This window comes from Grampus griseus (genome assembly GCF_964374135.1).
Source record: "Grampus griseus genome assembly, chromosome: 2".
Lineage (NCBI taxonomy): Eukaryota > Metazoa > Chordata > Mammalia > Artiodactyla > Delphinidae > Grampus > Grampus griseus.
This window is the reverse complement of record NC_139018.1, coordinates 160,661,244-160,678,188: the sequence shown is the minus strand read 5'-3', so window position 1 is coordinate 160,678,188 and position 16,945 is coordinate 160,661,244. Positions and strand designations below refer to the sequence as shown.

The 16,945-nt window shown below is 39.2% G+C and overlaps 1 protein-coding gene and 1 pseudogene across 2 annotated transcripts in view; one reads left to right on the top strand and one right to left on the bottom strand.

Annotated features, from left to right (window-relative positions):
- The window catches only part of CCDC7 (coiled-coil domain containing 7), a gene marked incomplete at both ends in the record, with an annotated part of 247,453 nt that overhangs the window by 137,402 nt on the left and 93,106 nt on the right, over window positions 1-16,945 (top strand). Inside the window, 2 exons of the mRNA XM_082681635.1 lie at window positions 8,097-8,207; window positions 16,247-16,360. Coding sequence (XP_082537761.1) covers window positions 8,097-8,207; window positions 16,247-16,360 — 225 coding nt within the window. The remainder of the gene's footprint in view (window positions 1-8,096; window positions 8,208-16,246; window positions 16,361-16,945) is intronic.
- Window positions 9,272-10,196, bottom strand: LOC309839722 (vacuolar protein sorting-associated protein VTA1 homolog; annotated as a pseudogene). The gene has a single exon. The product of its transcript is annotated as a vacuolar protein sorting-associated protein VTA1 homolog (transcript).

Here is a 16,945-nt window from a genome sequence, read left to right as displayed (position 1 = left end):
TGACTCAGTAAGTGCCCCCTTAGAGAGCCCTGAGGACTCACTAGTGCTCCTTCCAGAAAGGAATTGTGCTTCATTGACCACATTGCTCACTGTGCTAACTTGTCAGGGAGAGAGCTGCCAGTTTTTGAGTTGGTCAAGTAAGACAGCAAGTAAATTGAAAGTAAATTTAAGCATTTATTCACTTACTGTAATAGTATAAGAGTCTAAACAGGAAAGGTTCCCAGCCACACCAATATTCCATTTTCCACCACAGAACATCATTGGATGAGGGTCAGATACATCAGTGCTGACAGGGCTGGGGTAGGGGAAGATCATCTCACAACCAAAGGAGCTCCAAACAAAAGGTTCTTGCTGTTCTATAGATCTGAGAGGAGATAGAAGTGGGAGGTCTAGGAGGAGTGCAAAAGTACTGAAAACAGAGTCAGAGATAATAAAAAGGTCTACAAGTTCCAATGAAAAGGTGGTCTATGTACAGGGTCTCAGCTGAGTCCTCCCCACATAAGAATGCTTCAGAATTGAAGCACTCAGACTAAGAATGCAGATATGGCCTTAGTCCATGACTGCACTAATTCCAATGTCTGCAGTGCACTGGCTATGTCTCAGAGTCTAGTGTGGAGTATGAAGATTTCCCCCATGACAGCTGCCAGATCAAGCCTTTGTAATCGTCTAAGGTTGGGCCTGACAGATCACGCAGAAGATTTTGTCATGTTGTCAGTGCCTCAGTGTAAACACATATGCATTTCCACATACAGGTACACATGATATACATATATGGATATACATATCCATGTAGTCATCTTCATGTATGCTTACATACATAAACGTGCACATATATGTATATGTGCATATTCACAGACATATTTAGAAATCATGGTTTCTCAAAGACACTTTCAATTTCATTCTCTCCCCTCAAGACTTGTTCTTATCTTTCTCTATTTCCGGTGTGTATATCCTTCCTTCCACAGTGTGAATCTGACTCTGATCAACATTAGTACATTTACTCATTTGCTCTACCTTATAATGCTTCTAAAATTATTTCAGAATGTAGAACCCTAGAAAAACAAATCTACTAAGAGGATTCTGTGATTTGCAAACAGAGAACAGATTTGTGGTTGCCAAGGGAGTGGAGGGTGGGGGTGGGATGGATTGGGAGTTTGGGATTAGCAGATGCAAACTATTATATATAGGATGGATAAACAACAAGGTCCTACTGTATAGCACAGGGAACTATATTCAATATCCTGTGATAAACCATAATGGAAAACAATATGAAATATATATATACATATATAACTGAGTCAATTTGCTATACGGCAGAAATTAACACAACATTGTAAATCAACTGTACTTCAATAAAATAAATTTAAAAAATAAATTCTTCAATAAACATCTTAACTTACAGTTGAAAAAGAGGAAAAAGATTTTGTGATTTGTTTACAGTTCACCCCTCTACTCTTTTGCCCAGGAGTGAGGGTGTACGTCAAATACTATATTGATGATTTACTTGCATTAGTGCTTTCTTATTTCCTTCAGTAGATTCAGTTCTTTAAATTTAGTTTCAGTTTTAGTTCCTTTTCTTATCCTTTGTAATTTAACTTTTCTGTTGATACATAATTGACACATAACATGTTTCATATGTACAACATACTGACTCGAGATATGTATATATTACAAAAAGTATCACAATAAGTTTAGTTATCATCTATCACCACATATAGTTAAATTTTTTTTCTTGTGATGAGAATTTTTAAGATGTACTCTCTTAGGAACTTTCAAATATGCAATGCAGTATTAACTGTAGTCACCATGCTGTATATTTTATCTCCAGTACTTATTTATTTTATAACTGCGAGTTTGTACCTTTTGACCACCTTCACCCATTCACCCACCCTCTACCCCCTGCTTTTGGCAACCACCAATCTGTTCTATGAGTTTTGATATTGGTTTTGTTTTTGTTTTAATTCCACATATAATTGAGATCATACAGTATTTGTCTTTCTTTCACTGACTTACTTCACTTAGTATAGTACCCTCAAAATGCATCCATGTTGTCCCAAATGGCAAGATTTCCTTCTTTTTTATGGCTGAATAATATTCCTTTGTATATATGTATACTACATTTTCTTTATCCATTCATCTGTCCATGGACACTTAGGTTGTTTCCATGTTTTGGCTATTATATTATTATTATAAATAATGCTGCAGTGAACATAGGGGTTTAGATATCTTTTCAAGTTAGTGTTTTCATTTCCTTTAGAAAAATACCTCCCATAATGTTTTCCACAGTGGCTGCACCAAATTCCCTTCCCACCAACAGTGCACAAGGGCTCCCTTTTCTCCACATTCTCACCAACACTTATTTCCTGTCTTTTTGATAATAGCCATTCTAACAGGTATGGGGTGGTATCTCATTGTGGTTTTGATATGCATTTTCCTGACGATTAATAATGTTGAGAACCTTTTCATGTACCTGTAGACCACCTGTAATGAAACATGTCCTTTCAAATCCTCTATCCATTTCTTAATCAGATTTTTTTTTCTGCTTTTGAGTTGTATGAGTTATTTCTTTATTTTGGATATTAACCCTTTGTCAGATATACGATTTGCAAATACTTTCTTCCATTCTGTAGGTTGCCTTTCATTTTGTTGATATTTTCCTTTGCCGTGCAGAAGCTTTTTAGTTTGATGCAGTCTCATTTTTGGTGTCAAATCCAAAAAGTCTTCACCAAGACTGATAATGTCAGGGAGCTTACTGCTTATGTTTTCTTCTAGAAGTGTTATGGTTTCTGGTCTTACATTCAAGTCTTTAGTTGATTTTGCATTGATTTGTGTGTGTAAGATAGTGGTCCAGTTTCATTCTTTTGCATGTAGCTGTCCAGTTTTCCCAACATCATTTATTGAATAGACTGTTCTTTCTTCACTGTTTATTCTTGGCTGATTTGTTGTAAATTAATTGACCCTATATGTGTAGGTTTATTTCTGGAATCTCTGTTCTCTTCCATTGATTTATATGTCCATTTTTATGGCAATACCATACTGTTTTGATTACAATAGCTTTGTAATACACAACTGACCCTTGAACAACACAGATTTGAACTGCATGAGTCTACTTATACACAGAATTTTTTCAGTAAATACATGCTATGGTACTACATAATCTGTGGTTGGTTGAATCTGTGGATGCAGAGCCATGGATATAGAGGGCCAACTGTAAAATTCTGTGTGGATTTTCGACTGTGTAGGTGGGAAGGGAGGTCAGTGCCCCTAACCCCCATGTTGTTCAAGGGTCAGCTGTAGTTTGAAATCAGGAAGTATGATGCCTCCACCTTTGTACTTTTTTCTCAAGATTGCTTTGACTATAAAGGATCTTTTGTGAGTCCATACAAATTTTAGGATTTTTTTGTTTTATTTCTGTGAAAAATGCCATTGGAAATTTAATAAGGATTGCATTTAATCCATAGCTTGCTTTGGGTGGTGTGGACATTTTAAAAATATTAATTCTTCCAGTTCACGAGCATGGAATATCTTTGCATTATTTTTGTCTTCTTTAATTTCTGTCATCAATATTTTATAGTTTCAGTGTATGAATACTTTATCTCCTTTGTCAAATTTATTTTTTTCTTTTTGATGTCATTGTAAATGGGATTATTTTCTTATTTTCTCTTTCTCATAGTTTGTTGTTAGTGTATAGAAATGCAATTGATTTTTTATTTTTTTTTATATTGATTTTGTATGTTGCACCTTTACTGAATTCACTTATTAGTTCTAACAGCTTTTTGGTGGAGTCTTCAGGATTTTCTATATATAGCCTTTATTGGGTTGAGGTAAATTCCTTTTATCCCTAATTTATGGGAGTTTTTATCATGAAAAAGTATTGAATATTTTCAGATTTTTTTTCTGCACCTGTTGAGATGATCATGTAATATTTATCCCTTGCTCTGTAATGTGGTGTATGTGTCACATTGATTGATGTTGGACCATCCTTGCCTGAGTAGAGTAAATACCATTTGGTCATGGTGTATGATCTTTTTAATGTGCTGTTGAATTGTTTGCTAGTAGTTTGTGAGAATTTTTGCATGAGTTCTTCAGGGATATTGGCTTGTCATTTTCTTGTGGTGTCTTTGTTTGGCTTTGGTATCTAGGTAATGCTGGCCTCATAAAATGAATTTGGAAGTTTCTACCAGTGAATGTTTGTGTCCCCCCCATAATTCATGTGTTAAAATCCTAATGTCTAATGTAATTGTATTAGGAGTGGGGAGGTGCTTAGGTCATGAGGGTGGAGCCCTCATGAGTGGGATTAGCCCATTCATGAATGGGCTAAAATTTTAGAAAAATTTTCTGTTTCATTTATTCCTGCTCTAACCTTTATTATTTCCTTCCTTCTGATAACTTTGAGTTTAGTTTATTTTTCTCTTTCTAGTTCCTTGAGGTGTAAAGTTAGGTTTTTTATTTGAGGTCTTTTTTCTAGCTGCCCACAGACAATCCAGCTATGTTGATTCCTTCAGTGTTCTAATTAAGGTGAGATAGAAGTGGGCCTCTCAGGCAGCACCCTGAAAGGCTTTGAGAGCCTTATGCTCACTTCCCTCTCTCTTTCTCCCATGGGAAAAATTGTGGGTGGGGGAATCTCTCTCTGTGTTGAGCTGTGCTGACTTGGTGGAGGGGTGACATAGGTAAAGCAAAACTGTTCTTCTTACCCTTTTTAATGCAGCTATCTAGGATGTTATGTTCCACCAGCATGCTGGAACTTCTTGAGTGGACTCTGAAGCTCTCATAAATGTATTTCATCCACGAATTGTTAAATCAGTGTTTCCATGGGCTTTGGGACTGCGATCTCTTACCCTGCCGTTTTGCTGATGTCACTCCCTAAATTATTTTAAATTAAAGTGATCAGAAGATATTTTTCTTTGGTTCATGAATCAGTATTTAAGCATATATTTTATAGCAGTTTTACACTTAGACTTAAAGTGTGAATACCCCAAGATAACTAGAGAATAAAGGCCAAAATATTCATAACTTTTGGTTGGTATTTCTAGTCATAAGACTATTTCATGGCCATGGGTCATATACTAATTATTCACCAAGGCCTTATAACAGGCCAATAGTAGTCGCTTAAAGGGTTTGTACCTTTCATCTGACTCCAGGTGACTATGATACCAAAAGCCTAATGGGCACCTCTGGCCTCTGGCAGTGTCCTTCTGCCATAGGCTCTAATCAGCAAACTGAGAGGTTGCTGAGATCTGTAACTCAAACACAAATGTGTATCAGAGGAGCCAAGGGGATGGACAGTCAGAAACCTGTTGGAGGGCCTCTAGGACATCCTGTTTTGGTCTCAAAGGTAGAGACCAAAAATGGTATCCTAATAGACAAATGCCATCAAGATGACCACATGGTGAATGTCAAAGTACTAGTAGCTGAAAAGTTCCACCAATCTTTGGGCCTCCTTTGTGTTTGTGGGGGCTTAGAGGAACTAAAGCTTGGCAGTTGTCTCCTATGGAATGACACATACTGCCTCTTCTCAGTTTACTCCCAGAGATTTCACTTGGGTACCAGGTCCTAGTACTTTTTCTGTATTAATGTCCCAGACTTAACTCACATGTAAGTCCACATGCTTTCTGTGTTTGTTGGGTAATTCCCTTGCCTAGGCCTAGTGGAGGTTATTGTTAATATAGGGGGAGGCTAGGGCTCCATGTGGGAGTGGGACTTTTTCCAGGTCATGGCCTTATGGAAGGACATTAAAGGTACGTTGCAACTCATGACACGTATGGCAGACTGATCCTGATCATCCCTGTGGACAGGGATGCTGAAAGAGACATTTGTAATGTCAGTTGCTTTGTACTTGTCTCAGCTTGGGCCACAGCCTTCATGGCTGTCATAATTTCAGGTAACACTAGTAGTGCTCAAGCTGCGTGACTGCATTGAGCCTCTAATAATCAATTGAATCTCCATACACCTGAGGCCTAATCCACAGGCCAGATGGCGCTACTGAATAGAGAAATAGTCTTACAGAGAATTTTTGCTTCATTAAGCTCAGTAATGAGGAAGCTGTCTCTTTTCATCCTCTAGGGAGTTGCTTTGGTAGTCAAAGGGACTAGGTACTGATAGACTGTTAGGTTCAGACTACCTAACAGACTACCAGAGCCACTGAAATGGCCTCAGTTGTAGTATTTATGATCATGGCTTGGGGATAAGGATGGGGTGTTAAGGACGCACACTTAGACTATATAAATACACACACACACACACACACACACATATATATATATATATATATATATATATATATATATATATATATATATATATATATATATATATATAGTTTTCCCTCATCTTGGTACAAAAGGACCAGGGAATGAAATTCTTCCTCACCTCCCCATTGAACTGTGACCTTGGCAAACGTCCTCATGTTCCCAGTGAGGACATAGGGACCTTGGCCTAACTCATAGTCTTGTTTATTTTTAAAGTTAAGAGGTTTGGATAAAAGCAGAGAGATTTCAGGTCAAGATTCACTGGGAGGGTTGGAAGGAATATTATTTATATTAGTCATAGGAGTTGTCAGTATGTGGACTCTGTTGTGCCCCCAGTGGCCGTTATCTAGTCACAAGTATCTGAAGGAGAGTCTATCAGTCTCCTCCTTGAGACCCATTGTTGGGTAACAGGACCCATAGATGTCTTTGGGAAAGACCTTAACCCAATGATCCAGGAGTAAGTACCCAATTACCATTTTTACATCACTCTGACTACTAGTGAAAAGTTAGTGTCTTGCCAGTAGCTGCTTTTTCTTTGCTTGGAAATTTTTCATTTCACACATGGATTGTGCCGTGAACCAAGTGACATCACCTTATAAGGAGGTTTAATTGAGACAGATGACCAGTGAGAGTGGCAAGAATGAACTTAAATCTGAGTCTGGTAAACAATCTCATCTTTACTTTTCTTACTTCTCATTGTCAAATCAAGAAACTGTCAGGTGGCTTGCAGAGCCCCTTATAGGTGGCCGTAAGAGTAGACCAAAAAAGTTTTCCAGTGTCAGAGAACTCACCATGATTGGACCAAACCAGTCCAAGAACAAATAATAGCTAGTAAAGGAAGGAGAAGGTCTCAGGTGTACATGACATTTCTCCCACCTCCTTCTTCATCCTCCTTGGGCAAAGTGGTCATGGAAGATGTTCTGAAAGAGGGGGTTCTGCCGTAACACACCAGAAAAGGTGCTTCTGTCCTTAAATAATTTTAACAAGATTACTTTCTTTGTGGTGGAATCAAACTATCCAAATCTCTTTGGTTTCTTTGGATCACTGGGCAAAGCAATCCTGAGGGCTCTACCTACTTTCTCATTAAATATGAGAAACATTTGCTGCATCAAGGATGTCATCAGTGCCCGGGACATGTTTAGATTTAACAGTAGTCCTTGTGTCCTATTCTGCATGCAACTTTAGGTGACCAACTACATTGTTTTCTGGTTTATCTTTCCTGTATTTCCTTTTCTAAAGGTAAGTATCTTATATTTTCTTTCCATTTCCCACTCTTTTCTTTCCTAAAAGATAGCATACTTGATACCTTCTCTTTTCATTTTTTCTACAATTAACCTATCTCCTAACAGTCCCTCCAAGTTGGTTTATAAGTATCTTTTTATAGCTTTATGTGTAACTCTTTGTACCACATCATACACCATAATTTGTGTTACCCTAATTTATAGTATGTACCTTGTTTTTCAACCAATCTCACATGCTAGTACATTTAGGTGCTTTTGAGTATTTTGCAATTAAAAATATGGTGTAATGAATAACCTTTGCATATACATTTTCATTATTTGGTCTATGAGTATATATTAACCTAAGTTATAATAATCTAAAACAAGTAGGGACTAATATAAAATGTATTTGATGCCAACAAATATTTATGAAACAGTGAGTCTTACACACATTAAAATTTTCCTCACAATTTTTATGTCAGGTCTAGCATTATGGTAATTTACTTATATTTTATGTTTATAAAAATGAAAGAAAATACTGCTAAACATGTGTATAAATTTGATATATAGGGATTTCACAATAGACCTGTTTTTCAGTTTAATGCACTAAATGTATCTCTTTTTGTAGCTCATGATCATGTGTCAGATGAAAATCTTACGTTTAAGCATCAAGACTCAAAGTCAGAAACAGAGATGCATGCAGAGAAACAAAAATCTTCTAGAGATGAAAGTCTCATTAGTAAGTTTAATAATTATAGATGACTTTAAATTATTTTAAATTGTACTCATCAGAAGATCCTTTTTCTTTGGTTCGTGAATATGTATTTGGGCATATTTTTTTTGAACTAGTTAAAAGAATCCTTGTATTTATTTTTTACACAGCACAAATGCAGGTGACACAGTAAGTCCATAATTCCTCACAAAACTTATTAACTTATCAACTGAGAATCCATGTTCTTAAAATCTGCATCATTCATAGCTATACACTCTATGGAATCCATTCCATAGTAGCAGAGGAGAACCTTAACTCAAAGCACCAAGTTTCCAGGCATTACTGCAAATGTCTTGTTTTCATTCTCTGATACATGCAGTCAAACTGCCTATGAAGCAAATACCAATTCACCTTAAACGCCAATGGATAAGGGAAAACAATTGGGAAACCAACATTATTCTTACATCTAAAACTGATTCTACCTGTTTACCTTGTTGTATTTCTTTCCATGAACATTTTAACTTTTAATGTAGCTATAATTAATATGAATATAAATTGAAACTTAAACATAATCTCTTTCAGATTCATCTAACAATTTAGAACGTTCATATCTGTTTCATAAGTCCTAAGGAAAACAAAATGTGACCTCTAATCTAGAATATTCTTGCAATCTTTATTAAAAGTTAAATTAGAATTTTATAGCAAAGTAATATGGTCTGTTTGTCCAAATTATGGATTTAAAAATTCCTTAATTTATTTAAGTTAAGATACAAAGCTGATTCCCAGTATATTTCATAGAAGGGTGTTTTCATTTTTTGAACAAGCAGTGTTCAGTGGACATTTTTAGGATCTTGCTCGCATCAGCCCTGTGTATACCCAGAGATTACTGGATCCACTAAATGGACAATGAAAATTGGTCGAGGCTGTTGATGAAAGCTTCAACAGGAATCTGATACACAGACACAGACTTTATTGTTATAGTCAGTGGAACTGAAATCTTCCTTAAAACTGTGCTTCTGATAGGCTGAAGATAGAGTAATGGACTGTTAGTTCTTTAAGCCAAAAATGCATGGATCTGTTCTACAAGGGCTTCATTCTCTGCCTGTAGTCAGTAACTTGAGGGTCTTCTGTAGATTCTGCACTGCTGACATCTTCATACTGCAAAGCTCTGCCAGCGTTATTTGCAGTATTTCTGAGGTCTAGCAAAGTCCTCTGATGTTAGTTGGGTATCTCCCTGGGAAACTGTACTGAAAAGTGCAGGATCAATGGCCGGAATAGTCTGTGGAGTAGGCTGGATAGTGTTTCTTGTTACACCTGTGCTGTGAGGAGCTTCTTCTGGGGTATTAGCAGGAATGCGGGCACCGGGAGGAATTTGTATTCCCGTAAAGCTGCTTGATGTCATGTTGCTTGGGTCATAAGTTGAAGATGACGGCGGAGGGGCTGAGTGGGCAGAGAGGTTGCTCCAGAATTTTCATTTTCTCCAACATCATTATCTTCTTCAATCCCACCAGGCCCTGCTTGAGGAGTCTCTCCATTCTTTAAAAAATTATGAATATGAATATATGTTGCTTTCCACCTTGCATACTTTCTGTGTTTCACGTTTTCATCAGTGAGTTCTCCAACCGCTATTTTGACATCTATTAAAAGACTTTCAGTGTAGAAGAACTTGATCATGTTTTTGTGAAGTCGCCCAGCATGATCTTCATTATCTACATACAAAAACATTTTCAAAGCATAATTCTCCAAATGGGCAGAGCCAACTCTTTCTTGAGTAACAGCTTCATTATCACCCAACTGTTTCATAAGAGCATCTAACTGATCCATTAGCTTTGGTGAAAACGTACGACATTCAGGAGTTTTACTATCAACATTCATTCCTGTTTGCATTGCATACAAATGACAGTAATAAGCCACCACAGGGGGTCCCCGCTTGTCATGCTCCTGAGCCGTCCTCAAATGATGGTGTACACTCTTAAGCTGTGGGGGCAGTGGGGGCAGCGGAGCAAGCATGGACATCTCCACTCCAGGAATCCTATTTGGGCATGTTCTTATAGAAATTTTTCACTGCCGTAAAGTATGGATGCCCTAAGATAATTAGAGAACAAAAGCAAAACTGTTGATAACTTTTGGTCAGAATTTGTTGTCTTGAGACTGTTTCACAGTCGTGGGTCATGTGTTCAGTATCCCCTGAAGCCCAATAATGGACTAATAATTGTCTCTTAAAGGGTGTGTACCTTTCAGCGAGCTGTTCCTAGAGATGATGAATTAAAAACCCCAACAGGTGCCTCTGACCTGTGGCAGTGTTCTTCTGCCTTAAGCTCCAGTTGGTGAATAGATAGTTGCTGAGAGCTGTAACTCAAATGGCAGAATGGATCAGAGGGGCCGAAAGGAAGGGTAGCCTAGGTGGCTTGTTGGAGGGCTTGCAGGTCATCCTCCTTGCTGTGGCCCCACTGAAAGGAAATGACCTTTCTTGTAACCCTTTAGATGGATGGCATTAAGAATGCAAGTAGATGAAGAGTTCCATCAGTCCCTGGGCCTCCTTTTTAATTGCTGGAGCAGAGAGGATCAAAGCCAGTCTTTTCCCATGGAATGAAACAATGAGACTCCATACCCAGGTCAAGCCCAGGAATTTCACTTGCGTACTTGTACGTTTTCTGTAAAAGTGGCCCAGCAAGTTGCCACTTGTGTGTCAGCAGGGTGTCCAGCCCTTGTTGGGCTGTTGTCCAGCTCCCTTCTCTGGACTCAATAGGATGACATTATCAGTAAAGTAGAGGGCTAGTCCCTCCTCTGGAAAATCTGGAGATTTTCCAGGCTTTGATACATTGATGACAGATAGGAAATTCAGATAGACTTGTGGAAGGATATGAATGGTGAATTGTACCCATTCCACATAAAGATGAACTGACTGGAATCATTCCCATTCAGAGGGATACTGAAAAGGGCGTTTGTGATATCCATTGCTGAATAACAAGTTCCCACACTCTGGACAAGTTACTATGACAGTCACACTGTCAGATATCACTGATGCCAAGGTTGTCCTGTTGGTTGAACAGCCAAAATCAATTGAGTATCTGTGAACTCAAGATCAGGTACACAAGTCAAGTGAATTATTGAATAGGGATATAGTCTCAAGGAGCCTTTTTCTACGTTAAACTCAGTAAAGAGGGCAGTTTTTCCTTTTTCTTTCCCAGGCAGATTTTTGGGAGATAGAGGTACTAGGTGCTGGTAATCGGGTAGGTTCACAATCCTCTTATGCTCCTCTAACATGGCCTTCAGTGCAGTAATTTCCACCAGGGCTTGGAAGAATGAGAGTAAAGTTATGATGGTACTCTCCTGGAGAGCCCCATGGTGTCCACTAGCACTTCTGGAGGCACATTAGCCTGGCTGGTGATGTGCCCTGTGGGACCCTTTGACTCTTGCAAATGATCCAGCAGTATACCCTGAAAGAGTCTCACTAGCACCTCTCAAAGTGCTCCTTCCAGAAAGGAATTTTTTACTTTATTGACTACTTTGTTCTCTATGCCAATCTGTCAGAGAAAGCTGCCTGTTTTGACTTGGTCAATTAAGATAGCAAGCCAAACTGAAAGTAACAATTAAGATTTTATGTACTTCCTATAATAGTATAAGCAAGAGTCTAAACAGGAAAGGGCCCCAGCTCCACCAGTGTTTCATTTTCCCCATGGAACCAAACCAGGCAAGGGTCAGATGTCAGTGCGGATGGGAGTACGGGTTGGCGGAAGATTATCTCATATCTGAAGGAGCCCCAAATGAAAGGCTCTTGCCCTTTTATGACCTCAGGAACCTTGTGGATATTGATGTAGGATGGCTAGGAGTGTAAAGTCTTGAATACTGTGTAGTAACTGAGGAAAGTATCTTTAGGTTCCCCCAGTGAAGTGGTCTACACAGAGGCACCTGAAAAGTGCAGTGTATCAGCTGACCCCTCCCCCTTTCACAAGGCGGCCTCTGATGGAGGCACCTGTGTAGGAATCCAGAACGCATAAGAGCATGGTATGGATGGATGGGCCTTAGTCCTCCACTGCAACTACCTCCAGTGTCTAAAGTTCACTGGGTATGCATCAAATTTGGTGTGGGGTGAGAAGCATTCCCCCATGAGAACTTTCAGGTAGAGACCTTGTAATTGTCTGTGGTTGGACCTGCAAAATCAAGCAGGATTTTGGCCTGGAGTTGAACTCCTGTATATACATATGTATACATATATATGCACATATATATACAGATATTCATACACACACCTACACTGAGTGTCCTTTGTGTTTGTTGTGTTAGAGATAGAAATAAGCTTGGCTCTTTGGAGTGCTTGAAAAAAGCTTGGCCTCCTTTGTATCTTGGTGGGGGATGGAGAAGGAAAACTTAGTTTCCTTGGAGCTTGGAGTGACAGTGTACCCCTTTCCACTTTGCCCCCAGGGATTTCAGTTGCGTATTAGATCTTTATACCTTGTTTACATTAATGACCCAGCTGTGCTGTCACATGTGGGTCATCATAGAATCCAGTCTCTGTTGGGTAGTACTCTTATCTGGTTCCAGTGGAGGATGTCATCAATATAGTGGAAGTTTTAGTACTCGATCTTGGAGCAGGGCTTTTTCTAGGTCATGGGCTTGTGGAAGGACATTAAAGGTATGTTGTAACCCATTGCACATAAGGTAAACTGATCCTGGCCATTTGTGAGAACAGGAATGTTAAAAAGGGCACTTGTGATATCAGTTGCTGCATACTTACATGACTCACCTTGAGCAGTAAACTTCTGTGAAGGTCACAGGACCATGTGATGCCAGTGTCTGGAGCTGTACTATGGCATTGAGCCAGCGGTAATCAATTGAGTCTCTAGGCACCCAAGGCCTTACACACAGAGCGAAAGGGCTTATGAATGGAGAAATAACCTCATGGAGAACTTTTGTTTCATTAAGTTCAGCAATAAGGGCAATGAGTTGTTTTTGGTTGGTAAAGGTGCTAGGCACTGGTTTTCCACATGCCCCCCTAAAATGGCCCTAAAATGCAGTAGTTCCTATCAGGCCTTAGGGGTGAGATGCACATAGAAAATACATCTAAACCAGTAATACATTCAGTTATGGAAGCCATAACAATGGAGATTTTTAGTGGTGTGTAGGGACATGCCTATAGTTGGATTTGGATAAAGATCCCATTTGGTGAGCTCAGACCAAAAACCAGTGAGCATTATCTGTTTTCTCCTCATCCTAGTGTCCGTGGTTATAGAGATCTTAGTCATATGTGCATCAGTGTCCAAAAGGCCCAGATATGCAATTCACACCTATCTCTCCATTGAACCTTAGCACATATCCTCATATCACAACTGGGGAGATAAGAATCTTAGCCTAACCTTAATTCTTATTTATATAGAAAACGGAGAGGTTGGATAAAAGTAATGGCAGGGGGGTTGTGTCTCAGGTTCGTCTCAAGATTCACTGGGAAATGCAGAGGGAAGAGCACTAGTGTTAGTCATAGGTGTCATCATCATTTGGACTCTAGAGTGTCTGTGTGTTGGGTCACCTGTGAATTCCTTGGTGGAGAGTCCATCAGTGTTCTCTGTGAGTTCCCGTTGTTGAGTAAGTAGACCCAGAGATTTCCTTGGGAAACCACTTAAACAGGTCATCCATAAATGGGTTCCTGATTACCATTTTTAGGTCACTTTCTTCACTGGCCAGATGATATCTATCTGTTGCTGGTTCTTCCTTTCCCTGAAATTTGTCAGTGAAGATCTGGATTGTCTTGTGAACCAATTGACATCACCTTATAAGGAGGTTTAATTGAACTAGGAAAACAGCACATATGGCACAAATGACACTGGAAATCTGAGTCTGGTTACCAGTCTCATTGTCTCCTGTTCTTGCTGCTCGTTGTTGAACCAAAGGACCATCAGGGTGGCTTATCAGGCACCTTCCAGATGGTTATACGGGTGGTTAAAACACCTTTTTTCAGTGTCAGGAAACTCATCATAAGTGGGCCAAACCTGAGAAAGGAGCTGGGGAAGGAGAGGGAATCAAGTGTTCACATCATTGCCCTCCCCACTTCCTTGGGCAGAGTGGCCGCTGTCAAAGCACTCTGAAAGAGGGAGTCTGTTGTGACACATCTCTTTACCAAGTTTCACAAATTACCTCCTTTTTTTTACTGGGGTATAGTTGTTTTACAATGTTGTGTTAGTTTCTACTGTACAGCGAAGTGAAGTAGAGTTCCCTGTGCTATACAGCAGGTTCTCATTAGTTATCTATTTTATACATATTAGTGTATATATGTCAATCCCAATCTCCCAATTCAGCCCACCCCCCATTTCCCCCCTTGGTGTCCATACATTTGTTCTCTGCATCTGTGACTCTATTTCTGCCTTGCAAACAGGTTCATCTGTACCGTTTTTCTAGATTCCACATATATGCCTTAATATACGGTATTTGTTTTTCTCTTTCTGACTTACTTCACTCTGCATGACAGTCTCTAGGTCCATCCACATCTCTACAAATGACCCAATTTTGTTCCCTTTTATGGCTGAGTAATATTCCATTGTATATATGTACCATGTCTTCTTTATCCATTCTTCTGTCTGTCAATAGACTTTTCTCCAAAGAAGACATACAGATGGCCAAGAGGCACATGAAAAGATGCTCAACATCACTAATTATTAGAGAAATTCAAATCAAAACTACAATGAGGTATCACCTCACACCGGTTAGAATGGGCATCATCAGAAAATCTGCAAACAGTAAATGCTGGAGAGGGGGTGGAGAAAAGGGAACCCTCTTGCACTGTTGGTGGAAATGTAAATTGATCCAGCCACTATGGAGAACAGTATGGATGTTTCTCAAAAAACTAAAAATAGAACTACCATATGACCCAGCAATCCCACTACTGAGCATATACCCAGAGAAAAATGGTAATTCAAAAAGACACATGCATGCCAATGTTCATTGCAACACTATTTACAGTAGTCAGGTCATGGAAGCAACAAATAATCTCCTTAATGATAGAGGAGAAGTACCCCAGTCTAACTGGTCTCCTCAAGTCACTGGCAAAGCAATCTTTTTTTTTTTTTTTTGCGGTACACCGGCCTCTCACTGTTGTGGCCTCTCCCATTGCGGAGCACAGGCTCCGGACGCGCAGGCCCAGCAGCCATGGCTCACGGGCCCAGCTGCTCCGTGGCATGTGGGATCTTCCCGGACCGGGGCACAAACCCGTGTCCCCTGCATCGGCAGGTGGACTCTGAACCACTGCGCCATCAGGGAAGCCCTGGCAAAGCAATCTTGAGAGCTTTACATTCTTTTTCATTAAAAATGAGTCTCAAAAAATCACTGCATTATAGGCTGTATTATCAATGCCAGGGACAGACTTAGCACTAACAGTAGTAATTCAGTGAGCATGGTCTTCAGTGTCTTTGGTAACAAACTATTTTGTTTTCTGGTTTATCTTTCTTATGTTTCATTTTGTAAAGGTAACTATCTCTCTATTTTTTTTGTTTTCTTTTTGTTCTTTCCTAAAAGATAATATACTATTCTATCAGTTTTTTATTTCATTTAACATTATATACTAGACATTCCGCCATGTTAGTTTATGGGATCTTTTTCATTCCTTTTACAGTTGTATGTACAGTTGTTTGGACCATACTGTACAGCATAGTTGATATTACCATAGTTTATAGTATATACCTTGGTTTATGGAACCAGTCTCCTACATTTCCACGTGTAAGTGGTTCTGAGTATTTTACAATTGCAGATATGCTGTAATGAATAATCTTGTGCATATACCTTTTTGTGGTTTGGTTTATGACTGTGTTTTAACCTAAAGTGTTAAGAAAACTGGAGACCAAACTGGAACATATTTGAAACCTATGAATATTAATGAAATGATGAGATAGTTTCAGTACACATCCATTAAAACTCTTCTCACCATTTTCATATCAATCCAGCGTTATAGTAATTTACATATAACTTTCGAAAATGTGAGAAAATGCTGAGGTACACTTGTCAGTAACTTGAAAGTATAGGATCAAACAGTGTATCTGTTTTTCCTTTTATTGGACTAAATGCCTCTCTTTGTGTAGCTCATCGTAAAGTACCAGATGAAAATCCTGTGCTTGAGCATCATGGAGACTCAATGTCAGAAACTCAACTGGAAGTAAAGAAACAAAGACCTTCTAAAGGAGAAAGACTCAATAGTAAGTATAATAATTATAGATAACTTTATTTTAAATTAAACTTATCAGAAGATTATTTTTCTTTAGTTCATGAACATGTATTTTATAGAAATCTTATACCTTGACTTAGAGTGTGAACACCCTAAGATAACTAGAGAACAAAGGCAAAATTATTCGTACCCTTTGGTTGGTATTTCTGATCCCTTGGTCGTAGGTCAGCCACTCAGCATCTACCAAGACCCTATAACAGGTCAGTAAATGTCTCTTAAAGGGTGTTTACCTTTCAGCTGACTCCTAGAGATATGGGTTTGAAAGCCCAAAGGGGTGCCTCAAGACCTCTGTGTCAGCGGTCTTCTGCCACAGCCTCCAACTGGTAAACAGAAATGTTGCTGAGTTCTGTAACTCAAAGAGCAAATGGCGGGGGGTGGGTGGGGAAGGGCAGCCTGGTGGCCTGTCTGAGGATCTCCACGTCATCCTCTTGGTCGTGACCCCACTGAAAGGAAGAGGCCTTTCTAGTTACTCCATAGGTAGGTGCCATCACGGACCATACATGGGGAATGTGACAGTGTAAGTTGCTTAATTGTCCCACCAGTTGCTAGGTCTTCA